The 16,893-nt window shown below is 28.1% G+C and overlaps 4 protein-coding genes across 4 annotated transcripts; all 4 read right to left on the bottom strand.

Moving 5' to 3' along the window:
- Window positions 1-9,077: 9,077 nt before the first annotated feature.
- On the bottom strand, window positions 9,078-10,073 carry GO595_005807 (uncharacterized protein; the record flags this gene model as incomplete). The annotated part of the gene is made up of 1 exon (XM_067919091.1): window positions 9,078-10,073. One exon carries the CDS (start codon window positions 10,071-10,073, stop codon window positions 9,078-9,080), a length of 996 nt encoding a protein of 331 aa, XP_067773843.1.
- A 366-nt stretch (window positions 10,074-10,439) lies between these two features.
- Window positions 10,440-11,090, bottom strand: GO595_005806 (Bromodomain containing protein; the record flags this gene model as incomplete). The annotated part of the gene is made up of 1 exon (XM_067919090.1): window positions 10,440-11,090. One exon carries the CDS (start codon window positions 11,088-11,090, stop codon window positions 10,440-10,442), a length of 651 nt encoding a protein of 216 aa, XP_067773842.1.
- A 3,094-nt stretch (window positions 11,091-14,184) lies between these two features.
- On the bottom strand, window positions 14,185-15,843 carry GO595_005805 (cytoplasmic heat shock protein 70; the record flags this gene model as incomplete). The annotated part of the gene is made up of 1 exon (XM_067919089.1): window positions 14,185-15,843. One exon carries the CDS (start codon window positions 15,841-15,843, stop codon window positions 14,185-14,187), a length of 1,659 nt encoding a protein of 552 aa, XP_067773841.1.
- Window positions 15,844-16,157: 314 nt separating this feature from the next.
- Window positions 16,158-16,640, bottom strand: GO595_005804 (mediator of RNA polymerase II transcription subunit 7-like; the record flags this gene model as incomplete). The annotated part of the gene is made up of 1 exon (XM_067919088.1): window positions 16,158-16,640. The coding sequence occupies one exon, from the start codon at window positions 16,638-16,640 to the stop codon at window positions 16,158-16,160; it is 483 nt and encodes a 160-aa protein (XP_067773840.1).
- Window positions 16,641-16,893: the final 253 nt, after the last annotated feature.

Raw genomic sequence — 16,893 nt, 5'->3', positions numbered from 1 at the left:
TTTCCTTCAAAGCTCTTCTCAGCACCATTACGCATCTTTCCAGCGCTTTCATCAGAACTTTTGTCATTCTTTTTGTAGTCTTTTCATCAATTCCATTCAATATTTCCAACAAATATGAAATCGATTCGTTTCCTTTCGTTATAATCGCAATTGCGTCCGAAATTCTTCCCAAATCTTTAGCGAAGAATTCGGATGAGTTATATTGTTTATTAATATTCGGGTTCATCGGGAACCAAATTTCAAATTCTTCTGCGATTTGTGAAATCCAATTTAACGAAACATCAAAAATATTTGTAATATATTCTTTTAATGAAATCTCGACTTTTCTTATCGAATCAACATCAGCTGCGACACGATAATGTGGAAGATAATCATGCGCAATGATTTCGAGGTATGAAACTTTTCCATTTTTAGTATTATCTTTATTAATGTTTGGAATTGTTCTAAATCGTTTCCAACAATGTGAAAACTCTTGTGAATTTGAATTTGTGTTTTCTTCAATAGGTATTACACGGATAACGCAAACATTATCTTTACAATTCGATGAATGATCATTACATATTTTAACTTTTATGTTGTTATCAAATCGATTTGAGTCATTTAAAATGGTTAAAATGTTATTATCTGTTGACGTATTATTAATTACATATTTCGAAATCGTAAAAATTTGTTTTGTGTTTTTGTTGGAATTATTTTCGACGTAATAAAATAAAATCGGACATTCGATGCTCGACGACTTCTTAGTTTGAATATTACCTAATGATTGACTAAAGTCTTTCATTACATTCGACATTTTTTCGTAATTACGTAACGATTCATATATTCGAATTTGTAATGAATAAAGTGGACGTAATGAATAAAATAACATCGATTTCTTACCGAGTTCGATTGCGGCATTAATTTCATTTAGTAAAAGTTCAAAAGTAAAATCATTTAATAAAACTTTACTCGACTCATTATTTAAGGATTGAAAGTTAACTTTAGTTTCATTTAATAAATCAGGCATAAAGTTAAAATCATTTTTCGTTTGTAATTGGAATTGTTTCGAGATTTTCATCGGTTGAACTATCGATTGATAAAAATTAATGTTATTATTTATATTCGTTTTAATATTAAATGTTTCTTGTATTACATATGATATTAATGTAACTACATGAAGTTGACTGACAAATGCCGAAATATAAAACCCAAAACTTTTGTTAATTTTAACAATTTGTAATAACCATTTTAAGCGCATTGATGGAATCGTTTGATATTGATCAGCAATTCGCATTATTTGTTGACATTTAATCTCCGGAGGAAGTATCGATTTCTTTTGTTTTTCAACAACTTCATAAATAACTTTTGTAGCTTCCATTCGTTCAAATAATAACTTATAAAAATTCGGAAATTTTTGTTTATATAAATTTGTTATTATATTAACAATTCGATCTAATAATATATTATAAATTGGAATTATTTCGATGTCTAAATTTAATAACATTGACGTAAGTGAATCCATTGTACCAACTGTTGAAGTAATTACTGTTTTAGTTTGATCATAATCAGATTTAAAGATTGTGATTAATAAAGCAGTAGCTAAACAACGAGTTTTATGTTGTTTAAATGTAAATAATGATAATACCCAAGAAATTAATTCTCGATTACATGAATAATTATTAATAATTTTCACACAAAACTTATAAAACAATAAAATATTTTTATCACTTTGATATTCATTATATATTAATTTTAAGATATTAACAATCACATTAATGTTATCATTAAAATAATCAGACCAAATTGTTAATATATTAATTAAGTTATAAGTAAATGAATCATAAAAATTTAAAATGAGATTTGGACTTTCATAAGTTGGTTTAATTTCATTTAATTCTGTAACAATTGTAGTTATCATTGATTGGAATAAATTTAAATATTGTAATTGATATGAATTACCAATTGACTTATAGAAATTTAATATATCATTCGAATCAGATTTAGTTAAAATGAAAAATATCACTGGAATAATTTTGATTTGTAATTTCCGATTTTCATTAAATGATTTATCATAATAAATCGATATTAAATTAATTAATGGATATAAGATATATGTCAATCGTTTTATTATAAAATTAGGCGAATTTTGAAACATTTTGATTAATGATAAAAAGAAATCACATGAAATTTCAATCGATTTTTCATGTTCTTTATCTTTAGATAATAATGCTTGATAAAAAGTAATATATATTTGTGATAAAATTGGATTATATGGTGAAATTTGATTATTAATTTTCCCATTTATTAATAATGCTAAATTACCAAAGAAAAATTGATTTTGTGTAAATGGTAATAAAAATGAAAATTGTAAATATGTAATTTGTGGTCTTTTTGTTGATCTTTTCTTAATTTGCATTAATAAGTTCAAATGTTTAAATATTATTTTACTTACATCTTCAAATGTTAAAATTTTAGGAGTAAGTAAAAAGATAAAATTCGAATAACTTTTGTTTAATGATTTAATATGATTATATAATTCATCATCAGTTTTCTCAGTGAACGATTGTTTTTTATTATTTGTTTTTTGTTCATATATAGTTCGAGTTCTATATTTACTAATAATTAATGAAACGTTTTGTATCATTTTAATTAAAGTTAATTTCTTATATTTTATATTTGGCATTGAAGTAAATACTATTAATATGTCAAATAAAATCGGTAAAAGATATGAAATTTGACGTAAATATGTTTTCATTTCTTCTTCATTATTTAAATTCGAGAAATTTTTGATAAGTTCTATAATCGTTTTACATAACTTATTAATGAAATCTTCATCAAATAATGTTGGATCCATTATATGATATATCCAAAACCTTAAAGTTATCGAAACATTTTTATAATTAAAGATATCAAATAATTGCATTAAATTTATTAACGTGTTCGTGGATAATAAAAGTAATAGTTTCGCTGTAATTGGTATAATTTGTTTTTGATATATATCAATTGGTATTTCATTAGTTAATGGTATTAATACTTGTTCAGGAAGATATGCTTGAATTAAATTGTTTAAAATAGAAGGAGGAAAATACATAGATGGATATTTGATGTTACATTGTAAATATCGTTTTGCATTATCTTTTTTAATCGAAAGTTTAAGAAAATCTTTTGATATCTTTTTAGGATTAAAAATTTTACATTTAAATATCCGATTTGAAATATCATTGTTCTCAAATAAGGGACGTATTGAAATACCAATCGTGGATACATTGTTGTTTTTATCAATGCCATTGATTTGAAAACAAAAATATGAATTAACATTAATTGAACGATCAATGTAAAGTGAAAAAGTGTCAATGAAGGTGAACGTTTGCAATTTAGATTTTGGAATCGACATCGTAGTGAACGAATTCGATAATCCAAAGGAGTTATACCCAATAAAACATGGCTTATCACTTGCTGTAGTAAAGGCTTTATAATCATCGACAAATGTTACCGTTAAGAAAACAAATTTATAATTTTTCGGAATTTTCATTGTTAATTGGATATTTTCTATAAGAATTAAAGGACTAAATGATAACATATAGTTCGGTAAAGCAGTAGCTCTGAAGTTAGAACTTTGTTGTTTTGACCAAGAATATGAAAATTCACGATCTAATTGATTGAAATGTTGTAGATGTATTTGGAATGTTTTAATAACTTCTGTTTGCTTGCTTGTATTATTCTGCATAAGCGATGATAAATTGTCATAATTAAAATTATCAATAGAATTCCATTGAAGATTTTCTTTTGGATTATAAATAAGTTCTCCATTTTCATTGTATAGTTTTATAATGGTGCAAACAAGCGGAACACGTACTTCTGGAACTTGATTGAAATATAAGAAACAAATTAAAACGATGTTTGGATCCTTATTTTTGATTGGAAATGCAACAGTTTCTGAAACAGTTTGCGTAAACAGTGCATAACTTTCAGAAATCCTAAAATAAACTGGTTCTGTAAGAGTTTTATTTGATTTTGTACAAAATAATTGAAAGAATCCGCCGTTGAAGTTACTTGTAGACTCAAACTTACCTAAGGAAAGACACAAATAACCATCGGTTGGATCAAGAATATTATTTGGAAATTCTTGGAAATGAAATTCATTGCTGATTGAAATAGGAATAGAGTTTAATGTTTGATCTACACTGTTCTCTGTTTTAGTTTGAGGTGTTTTAAGTATTTCTATAACTTCTTTTTCTTCAATTGTACCAACTAATGAAGAATCTTTTTCACTTGGTGACATAGATGTATACAAAGGTGTGGGCTTAAAATCTACATTATTTGTCGCATAAGGAATGAATTTTAATTTGTATGGATTTTGCTGATAAATAGGTTTTGCCCAATAATTATTCATTTTAATTTGTTCTTCTGTTACATTTGCATTGAATTCTGTAACGCCTCGCTGTTGGGCAATTAAGTATATTTCTTCATTGATTTGTTGGATATATTCTTTCTCATTTGTTTCCATTTGTTCCAAGTGAGCGATAGAGAATTCTGAGTATTACACTTCTAACCGTTGGTAAAAAATTGGATAATTACTTTAAACTTTTAATATTGCTTGTTCACCTCTATATAAAATTTGTTTTTGTTGACGAAGATGTGAATTATTTTTTATCATATAAGTGCAATCATAATATATGGAAAATTAGGAATAATAAATTTAATGAATTCAATCAAATAATACTTAAATGAAAATTTATTGTTAAAAATGGTTTCCATATATAGTGTTCAAAATTAAGTATCTATATTTCAAAATGTTTTTATGATTTATCTTCTATTTAATTAATAAAGAAATATTTTTTTAACATATGTTAAAAAGTAATATTACTGACTTATAAATTTTTCTTCTTTGAAATCGACTGCAAGTGGATCTTCTTCAGTATTTGAATTATCAATACCTACTAAAAATGTATTATCTATATCATTTATTTAATAATCATTTTCATCTGAACTTTTCATTTTGTTTTCGCTTCTTATATTGATATTTAAGATTAATTCGCCACACTATTTTTTTTTTTTTAGATATTCTTATTTTTCCTCTGCCAACGATTGTTAATTAGTTACGATAGTTAAAAGTGGTTAATTAATAATGAAATGATTAAACAGCACCTTGTGAATTTGATCATCATAAAGTTTTTTCAGATGCCGCTCAAAGTATAAACATTTTACAATTGATCTATAACTAAAAATTCCAACATATTTCATTTAAAGTTTTCGTCTTGTGTAATGTGCATTAGTTGTGTGAATGAAAAAGTTCATTTTATGATTAATTAGTCTTTATCTTTGCATATTCATTGGAAATATTATTTTTCTAAGGATTAGAAAATTATTAATTTTCATAATTATAACTTAATCTTTATTTTAACAATATATTTCTTTTATACATTAAAAGACATATTTGCATAAAGTCACAAATAAAAGTGATTCTTTTTTTGATTAGATGGAGTATGTTTTCAAAAGATTTAGTTATTCATATATTGTTAAAAAATACATAATATTTTTGTCATTTTTAAATGTTTGAAATTTATATGAAAATTAGAATATGAAATGTTTCACAAGCGAATATTTTCTTATGGTTCTGTTTAATTAATTTCCAAAATTTTTCATACAAGAAATCAAATTGTGAAATTGTAAGTTAAAAAATAAAAAGTTCAAACATAAACATTTATTAACATAAATTTAATTCTCATTTGTGTTTAAACTTACGCATAAATACTTCGAAAACGGAATTTTTATCGTTTTCTTTCCGTAAAACACAATAAAAGACGCTATGTCATAAATTCCCGGACTCATCACAACCAGTTGGAACTCCAGTTCATGTGTTTGGTTTGGCTTAATCTCTTCGATTATATATGACTTGTTACCATTCCAAAACGCAGTCCCAAATTTATTCGCTCTCCCTAAGTCAATAGAGCAAGCGTTCACATCTTTAATTACATCCTTTGAGACATTACATAATAACAATTTCACAGCGACTAATGCAAAATTTTCATCATTATTAATTTCGACATATTCAGGGGAAATAATTTGGTATGTGATTTTTTCTTTTAATATCATGTCATTCTTCAATATTAATTGTGACTCTAACTTCAAATCTTTATTTTTATATGAAAGTGCGCCGATAGAATTATTGAAGTTAATAAAATGGTTTACAAATTCCACTTTTTCAATGCTACTATCGTTCACTTCACTTTTTTCGAATACAAAACTTTTGTTATCAAAAGAATCAATAAAATTATTATTATTCGAATCAAATAATATTTTATAAGGGTTTCCTTGTATGTATGAGTTATTTAAAATGATTGGCTTGTCTTTAATTTTAATATCAGTGAAATATAAAAATTGTCGAGTGTTTCTTGGGTCGAGAATGAAATTATTTTGAAACTTTTCATTTGATTTTATATGAATTTTAAATAACTGCGAATAAGATCTCCAATTTAATTGTGTTGCAGCTTCATAAAACCAAACGAATTTAATTTCGAAGTCATTTTTCTTTCCGATTATATAACCATTAACTTCTATTTCAGAAGTATTTGGTATTATATTCACAATGGAAAATGTTTTTTCATATTTTTGATCACTTATGTCATTAAAATATATAATGTTCGGTGAGTCATGTATTAAAACAATCGATTTTAATTGTTTCGTTCCATTATTCTTGAGAATTAACGAAAAATTACTGATCTCATTCTCATATAAATTGGTGGGAAACTCTTTGATGATCACTTTAAGTGATGGCTGCTCATCAAATGATTGAAATTCGATTTGCGGAATGTCAATCGTTACATTCGATAAGTGCCAAAACTTAAAAGAAACTTTGTTAATATTAAATTTCCGCGGCTGAAAAACTTTAAAGGTACAGACAACATCTGTGCTCTTGCACTCAAATGAAAAGTCAACTGGCGAAGTTTCGAACCATTTTTCTTCATCAGTTTCTTGACTTTCAATTAGAACGCGCATTTCTGAAATGGTATATGGAATAGATGAAAAACTACTGATAACAGTAAACCGTAACTTAATGTCTTCGTTACAAGCAATTTTAATGACATTGTCAGAGTTACAGATCCAATGTTTTCGAAATGATGTATTTTGAATACGTTTATTCCAAAACTTAAAAATGTTGTCAAAAACAGAAGACGAGACATTGGAATACTCTGGGGACCCATACATGAAAATATCGGGACTTGCTTTGATGGTGATTATTGGTAATGAGATATTAGAGATAAACTTTTTGGTAGAACCATGGTTGTATGTACTAAAATATTGTTTGAAGTTGTCAAATTGTCGATCTTTTGTGTCAAATCCATAAACAAAAAGATTAAGATGAATAAGTGGAGCAAATGATGTACAACGACAAGAAACTAAATCATTGGCAATGGTTTCTAATGTCCTAGCAATGATTAGTTTCCACGTTTGGTTTTGAAAATTGGAATGATTTGCTAATTTATAAAGATTATCACTACCACATACAAATGTATTACTTTTTACTTCATCCTTTGAAATAAATGAGTGAACAAAGGAAGAACATCGAAGTGAATGACCATATAAAGAGATGCTTGAATACGAAACCGCTGCAAAGTGCAAATAAACGGCCGCTTTGCGGAACCGTTTATTGTTTATGTAAAAACTTGCAATCCGCTCAAAGCAGGTAGCCTTTATAGCAGGGTGCCAATGAAATGACAAGAGATGTTGCAAGAAGGATTCAGTATGTTGAGATGGCCTCTTTTGAAAAGCAATTTGTAATGATTTAAATAATAAATAATAACAAGAACCATTATCTTTTGCATTTATATAAATGTTAATCAGCTCTAAGGCCATTTGTAAGATATCATTATAGTTAACATAACTTAATAATTGAAGATGAAAATTTAATAGTTTAATAGTCCTTTCTTCAACAAAATTGGGAACTTGGAGAAGCCTTCGAACTAGTTCGCGAGCTTCTTCATATTGTTTAAGTACTACATTGATAAATGCCATTTGTGTATATAATAAATTAATTTCTTGTTGTTGACGTTCATAATCAGCTCTTCTGGAAAAAAGCTTACGAATCAAAGTGGATTTTTTGGATTCTGTTTGGATAAAATAATTCATTTGTGATAATTGTCTTCGAAGAGAATTTGGAATTTGGACATTTACAATTGGTTCAATAACATTATCTACAATAAAAGATTGGATTTCAGATGTTTTGTAATTAAATACTTTGCTTTCTATCTGTGAGTTTGTATCTGTATCTTGACTATTGAATTCAAAAGTAATATTATCTGCGTCTAAACTTGTATTTATAACATATGGAATGTCATCAGATAAATGACTTTTTGGAAAAATACCATTGAAGATTGATAAGAGATCTGGAATTTTGGAATTTGAAGTAAAAATTACACATCGCCTTGGGATTTCATAAATTTGAAATTTACCATTTCGTGGGACTGAAAACAAGATTTTTGTTAAAATTGATTTAATCCAAGGTGATTTTGATATTTTATTTGTATCATATTTAATTCCATCACGATCTTGGAATTTTTCTGGAAATTGATACGTTTGAAAAGCCTTATCGTTTGACTTAAGAATCTCCATTATTTCTTCTTCGATTGTTGATTTCTTATTAACTTGAATTTCATTTATATTTTCAAGTTTAAATGGATGCTTTGTATTCAGTGATGTCTTGGCTTCATTCATAAAAATATCCATAATTCCTTTTTGATTAATTTTTAACTCTTCATCAATTTCTGGGTCAACCCATACCGCAATGCAAGGAAAAAATTCATGTAAGATATAATTATTGCGATCAAAGGCTTCACCCATTTAAGAAATCTTTCGGCTGCGGAATAAACAAAAGTGACAAAACTAGAACTTAACGTTATTTTACAGTTAAAAAAACTCATAAAAAAATATCTTCAAATATTTGCTATAAATATTGACTATTACCTCAAAAAACGAATAATTGCCTTTTATGATCTTAGTTAATGGATATTAATTGGTTGATTTTAAATCAAAAAGATTTATCGCAAAAAATGTTGGCATGAAATGTTTAAAGGATTACATTCGCTCTCTTAATTCTATCATTCGTTAAGCAACCGATGGAGGAGAGCAAGGAACGATACATAATTTATATCTTCAGCCCAGGAAAAAAGACATAAATCCATGGATAAACTAGCATCTTTGTTAGTATTCGCATTCTTAAGTTTGTACCCAACGTCATGACCTTCTGGAAGTCGAAGAGATAAATATCTTTTATTTGATGCTTGATCAATATACTCTGCCTGAACACCCTCCAAAGGTATCTCTTCCAATAGGTTCTTTTTGGAGGCATCATATGCAAGTAATTTAAATTTATCAATCATGTAAAATCTCTTTTTCTTGGAGAGAATATTACCTGTCTTCTTCAAAAATCCGGATCTGCTCGAATCAGGTTCATCACATGTTAATCTAAATGTCAAAAAGAGAGGAATTGGATTATCACATAATTGCTTGTAAAGCTTCTGTTTCTCGTTACTTGTAATCTGTACATTGGAAAGGTAATCAGAGAATTCCTGGAAAGACATTATTCCTGATCTTAAGTGAGCTGTTGAAAATAAAATGAAAACAATAAATAGTCTAAATATCTCATTACGAGAAAGTTGACAATATGGATTTGCTGTGTGATATGCATCACTTGCTGCTTCGAACATTGTACGTAAATTTTCTAAATCATTTGGAAATGCAATTCTTGATAGGAGTAAATATGCTGCTTCGTAAATAGACACGAATTCTAAGTTGACTGCTGAATAAAAGTAAAATAAAAGTGTTCTAGATAACCTTGAATTTGCAAAAATTGCCGTATATAATCGTTTGGGATAAAGACCAGGGCAAAAGCACAAATAAGCGCCAAGGTAGAAAGGATTTTCAAACTTTGGATTTTTTGATAAAAGCATTTGTTCTGAATTAATTGGTTCTTCATTGAATTGTAGTGGAAAATCTTCTTGATATTCGAAATCGAACATTTCTGTGGACTTATATTCTTTTGGTATCTGCGGTAAAATTCCAAGCCAAGACACAAGGTTTGCGTCTGTTGCCATCGCTGGAGAATTTGACTAATTTACAAATTTCAGTGCTTTCGGTTTTGTCATTTATTTATCACTCACAAGGCGCCCTCGTCACTTTTCAACAAATTCAATGGGTTATTTTGTAATGGAAAGTGTCTCGAAAAGAAAAACATCAAGTCAACGGCAAAAAATTCCGTTAAACAATTTTGAACTTAAACCATAATTATAAATACTACTTTAAGCATGTCTTTCGAATTCATAATGAAAAAACAATGATTCGATTATTGAAAAAGTAAATTGTCAATTTCGAGAAAGACAAAAGTTTTGAAAAAAATCATTCTAAATTCGAAAGCTTGAAACAAGCTTATGTAATTTTTTTTCTTCTTTACATATTCTAATTTATAATGTCTGCGAAAAATATATTAAAGTTTTCATGGCAGCTGGCGAAAGCTTCTCAAGGTCTATAGGTTTACTTGCCGCCTCCTCTATTGGCATGTCTTGTATGTCCCTCAATATCGCAAAGACAATTTCTCGTTGGTCATCATCGTTGACGATATTATTAAGTTTGTCGACAATTGCAGGTATTTCCTGAGGCTTAGGCGTTGCTATCTGTGCTGACTTTTGACGTAGTTCTGAGATGAGTTGTGTTGACTTTTGAGCAGATGGAGGAGATCCAATTAATTTTGAAAGTTTGTTAGAAACTCGGTTGACTTCATCAACCCAAGCTTGGTCTGTCTCTATGTTTAGGCCTATAGCCATTTTTTCAAAAACATCTAAAAGATAAATTGCAATTAGTGATAATGAATCTCCTTCGGGGTAGTAATCAATAGCGTTTTGAAAAACAAGACGCATATCTTCATACCACTCGCTCGTATTGCGGTATTTTTGATTTTTTAATTTATCTTCAACTGTCGACAAATCCATTGGTTTTTTTACAATTTCGTCATAACCTTCTAATTGATCTCGAAACTGTTCAACTGGAACAGCAAATGCACAAGCAATTTGTTTTTGTCTAATTTCGGCTGTAATTGATTTGCACCTTTCCATCATCTGATCAAAAGTAGCACTTTTCGGAGGATAACGGTCATTTTGTAAATCATTCAAATATGTTTTTTAGAAAAACGGTTTCAAATGATTTCTAATTAAATGTCAATTGACCTTAAATTATTTGCATTTGAGTTTTTGAAAAGTGTAAAAGCAAATCCTGCAGATTTTGATTCCAAAAGATTTGTGATAAAATTTCCATGAATTTCATTGTGGAAATTAAACTAATTAATGCTTGCAGTGTTTATACCAATCTTTTTATATTAAAACATATTAACTAATTTAATATATACTCAAGAAACTTAATATCTGTGGTTACCCATGGAAGAACAACCTAAAATATCATTTATTTATTAAAAATAAAAATTAATTTGTTTATGATTTATAAAGTAAGTCTACATTCCAATACTTACATTATTTTTTATTGTAATCAAATAATTCAAACTTTCATTATATTCTTTACAAATCCTCTTTCTTTGGATGGTAACTTAAGAAAAAAGCTAGAAATAATATTATATATTTAGTTTTTATAAACATATTAAAAAAAAGTACCTCCTTAATAAGAATACAAACTCTTTCTTAAATAAATATTAAAATCTTATTTAAAAATATATTTTTGTTCCAATAATTTAATGATTTCTGTATAACCATTTTTAGACGCTAAAATAAGTGCTGTTTTAAATAATTTAAATAATTTCCAAATATTATTTTGAAATATCAAATGATTAAAATAAATTTTAAATAAAACAAATAAATATTTTTAGCATTATTATCAATTCCTTCTTGTTCAAGAAGGAATTTAACTATTTCTGTATAACCATTTGAAGATGCACAAATAAGTGCTGTATCAAATAGTTTAAATATTTTCCAAATATTGTTTTAAAATATCAAATTATTAAAATAAACATTAAATAAAATAAATAAATATCTTTAACATTAATATCAATTCTTTCTTTTCCGAAAAGTAATTTAACTATTTCTATATGACCTTTTCTAGCTGCTAACATAAATGCTGTTCGAAATATTTTCAATTATTTCCAAATATTATTTTGATATTAGAAATTATAAAAATAAATTTCATGTAAAACATTAAAATATTTTTTGCAAAAAATATTAATATCAATACCCTTAAATTAATATCAATCCCTTCTTGTTCTAAAAGTGATTTAACAATTTCTATGTTACCTTTTTTAGCTGCTTCATGAAGAGGAGTTTCAAATTACCAAAAAAATAATTGTCAAATGATAGTAAAAAATTTCAAAATATTAAAACAAATTTCAATTAATTAGAATAAATTTCAAGTCAACAAAATAAATTTCTTTTAATTAAAATAAATTTCAAATTATATTAATAAATCAGAAATTATTAAATTCAATCCAAAATCATAAATATAAATAACAAGTTATTCAAATAAACCATAAATGATGTAAATAAATATTTTTTAAATTAACATCAATTCCTTTTTGTTCTAATAATAATTTAACAATTTCTATATTTCCATTTTCAATTGCTAAATGGAGTGGTGTTTCAAATTATTAAAATAATTTCGATGTTGTTAAATTAAATTCCTTTTGTATTAACTTTAATTCCTTTTTGGTTTAAAAAATAATCAACAAGTTCAATGTTTCCAGATTTTGAAGCAAAAACTATAATATTTTTTGGGATTTCCTTATTCTGAAGAAAATATTTAATGAGATATATATTTCCAATTTTTGCTGCTTCATTAATAATATCATTAGTAACTTCCATTCCTTCTTTTTCTAAAAAAGATAAAAGTTCATGGTTATAATTTGAAATGCATTTTCTTCCTAATTCTTCCAAACAATTAATTTTCCCAATTTTATTTTCATAAAGATAATGAAAGATATCATTTTGATGAAATTTAATTGCTATTTCAGAAGCACCTGCAAATGGTGAATGGTTTTGTTCACATAAATGAATGATTTCTTTATTTCCACCTGCAACTGCATATTTTCCTGTAAAATTATTAAACTTAGAACCATTCATTAACAAAAATTTAAAACAATTAATTGATCCAAAAAATGCTGCATAATCAATTAATGTAACATTTTCTTGATTAATGAATGAATATCTTTCATAAAGTGATGGTTCAATTGTTTGATTAAAATTAAAGTTTTCTTGTGATGATATTTCTTGAAGTTTTTCTATTTCATCATTTCGAATTATTTTCGCTATTTCACTTGAATTGTTTCCTTCTTCACTTAATTTCTTATGAAGTTCCCAATCATTCTTTGAAAGCTCTTCATAATGTTCTTCAATGAGTTTTCGATAATCAAAAGGTAATTTTGAAATTTCTTCTTCAGACATATAATGCACAAAATATGAAATAGTTTCATATCTAAAAGATTTTAGTTCTATTAAGTTATGTGCAACCATTTGATAGAGAAGAAAATTTGATTCTCGTGATTTTTTATAAAGAAGGAAATTCTTAAAAACATAAATTATTTTGTATTTAACTTTGTTTGTTTCTTCAAATGATTCAATTTCCTTCATGAAATCAAAATATATATTAAAGTCTTTCTTTGTAACAAAGACTGAAAATATTATTTGACTAATTATTAAATTAAAAGAATATGGATGATTAAAGTCAAACATATTAATAATTACACGTGATGACTGAGAAATATTATCCTTGTTCATACAAATAATGGTTTTATGTAATAACTTGATCTTTTCATTATCATTTGTTATTGGGTTTTCCATCAGATTTAAATCAGGCTTTGAGGCATTTTTATGTAAAGTATTGAATTCGAGTATTCAAAAATCATTTATGTGATACGATAAAACTTTTTGAAAACTAATTAAATTGAATCCGATCGTTTTTGTTTATAATTTGAACCTCTTTATGATCATATTTTTTTGAGAATATTTTTATATCTTTTTATAAAATATTTCTATGTTTAACATTTATTTAATTTCAAATGATCCTAATGAATCACTATTTGACCCATTTCCACATTATGCGCACTGCTGCTGTATATTGATAAAGATATTGCACAACTAACATTATTTGGCTTCGAATGTAATTACGTCAACGTTTATTTAGCAAATATATTTGAGTTTATCATTGTTTGATTCCTTATCGTTTAGCAAACTGTTCTTGATTTGATGAGTTACGTACATCTTCAAGTGCATTCTTCGCTTCGACTTTCTTACGCACTTCTTCATCTTGTGCTTTGTACTTTTCTGCGTCTGCAACCATTTTATCGATATCTGCTTGTGAAAGACGTCCTTTCTCATTCTTAATCGTGATCTTCTTCACGTTACCTGTCGACTTATCTTGTGCCGAAACGTTCATAATACCATCCGCGTCAACATCGAATGTAACTTCAATCTGTGGTACGCCGCGTGGCGCTGGCGGAATGCCTGTTAAATCGAATGTACCAAGTAAGTTGTTGTCGCATGTTCGAGAACGTTCTCCTTCATAAACTTTGATTGTAACTGCGGGCTGATTATCTGAGAACGTTGTGAAGACATTTGACTTCTTTATTGGAATTGTTGTATTACGTGGAATGAGCACTGTCATCATTCCGCCCGCTGTTTCGATACCTAATGAAAGTGGTACAACATCTAAGTTACAGGGAATTTTGAAGATATTGCCTTTGATAATTGCTGCTTGTAATGCTGCACCATATGCAACTGCTTCATCCAGATCAACGCCACGGCATGGCTGCTTGCCATTGAAGAAGTCTTGTAACAATTGTTGAACACGTGGAATACGTGATGAACCTCCAACTAAAACTATATCTGTGACGTCTGACTTCGACATGTTCGCATCCCTTAATACTTGTGCAACTGGTGTCATCGTCGATCTGAACAATTCATCATTTAAGTTCTCGAACATTGCACGTGAAATGTTATCCACAAAGTCGTGGCCTTCATATAATGAGTCACAAACAATGGATGCGGATGTGGCTGTGGATAATGTTCGCTTAGATCGTTCGCATGCTGCTCGTAATGTACGTAATGCACGTGGCGATTGTCGTAAGTCGCATTTGAACTTCTTTTGGAATCGATCTGCAAAGTAATTAACCATACGATTATCGAAGTCTTCGCCGCCAAGATGTGTATCGCCTGCTGTGGCACGAACTTCGAACATGTCGCCATCGATGTCAAGTAATGAAACATCAAATGTACCGCCGCCAAGATCGAAGACTAAAACATGACGCTTTGAACCGTATATCTCATTAAAGCCAAATGCAATTGCAGCCGCTATTGGCTCATCAACAATACGAAGAACATTTAATCCTGCAATGACACATGCATCTTTTGTGGCTTGACGTTGGGCATCATTGAAATATGCGGGAACTGTAATAACCGCATCTTTGACTTTGTCTGTAAGTTGACTTTCTGCAATTTCTTTCATTTTACCTAACACCATAGCTGAGATTTCTTCCGGATAGAATTGTTTCGTTTCACCTTTCCATTGAACTTGAATTCTTGGACGATCTACTTCACCACGAACGACTTTGAATGGCCAATGTTGCATATCTTTTTGAACAACTGGATCACTAAATTTACGTCCTATCATACGCTTGGCATCAAATACTGTATTTGTTGGATTCATGGCTGCTTGGTTCTTTGCGGCATCACCAACAAGTCTTACTTCTTCTGTAAATGCAACATAAGATGGTGTTGTACGATTACCCATATCATTCGCTATAATATCAACACGATTGTATCTGAAAACACCAACACAACTGTATGTTGTACCTAAATCAATACCTATAACTGACATAATAAAAAAACGATTTCACGCAAGGGCTTCAAATAAAAGAGACTTCCATCAAGAACGGTTATGCGGGATGCCCCAAAATGATTTTTCTTTCTGAAATACTGGAAAAATGTCATTAGCAGCATCCATACCATGGCAACAGCTAGCCTTTATCTACCCAATTATTATCCGCTTTGATAATGACAATAAAAAATTGAAAGGAAATTATTTAAAACAAATTAAAAAAGACATAATTCAAGCAAAATAGTAATATTGGGGATGTCTGTTTATTTATTAGAAGTGGATATTAACATTAAGCCAAATTTAATTTTTGATATCTATGGTGGGGTTAAGTGTGAAATTTCTTCAAGTTTTGCATCAAAATCTTGCTTGAACGCATCGAGCTGCCTTGTCTGTTCTTGTAGACAATAGTGCATATGTTCGTATGCCTGAATAGATCTTAATTTGTGTAAAATATAATGTGCATTTAGGAATAAATGTTTTATATGTTCAAGGCATTCGTCAGTTGATTCATTACCTTCGGCTATAATTCCGACTAATTTTTGAAATGCAAATAGGATTTTATGATTAAGTTTTTTAAGTTCAAGTAGAGATGGTTGACTTTCGTCGTAAAGAACTGGAATTCCTTGTTCTTCCAATGTTTGAACTTGTTCTTCTGTTTGATTTTGGCCAAAAACCTTTATTGGTCCTGATGGAGGGAATGGCGGCTGAATAGACTCAATCTTTTCTTCTGAAGTAAAAGCCTTATATTCATCTGGTGGCGGAGGAAAAGCGCTTGTATTTCTCACTTCGTTCGACATTTTTAGCACTTTTCAGATAAACACTTAACAAATTAAAGTTTTATTGAAGAAGAAATATTTTAACTTTATGGATATAAGCACCATTTAGAAATGTTTCTAGAATATTTTAGAATGGGTTGAAGGGTATTCAAAATTATTTTAATGATTAATCATTTCAAATTTCAATGAGATATGAACATTATAATTTTTTTTCCAAGGGCACGTATAAAGCATTGTTAAAATTTCTTGTTATATAACAAAACATATTAAAAGA

The sequence above is a fragment of the Histomonas meleagridis genome (genome assembly GCF_020186115.1).
Source record: "Histomonas meleagridis strain 2922-C6/04-10x chromosome Unknown contig_4, whole genome shotgun sequence".
Taxonomy (NCBI): domain Eukaryota; phylum Parabasalia; order Tritrichomonadida; family Dientamoebidae; genus Histomonas; species Histomonas meleagridis.
This window is presented reverse-complemented; position numbering and strand designations above follow the sequence as displayed.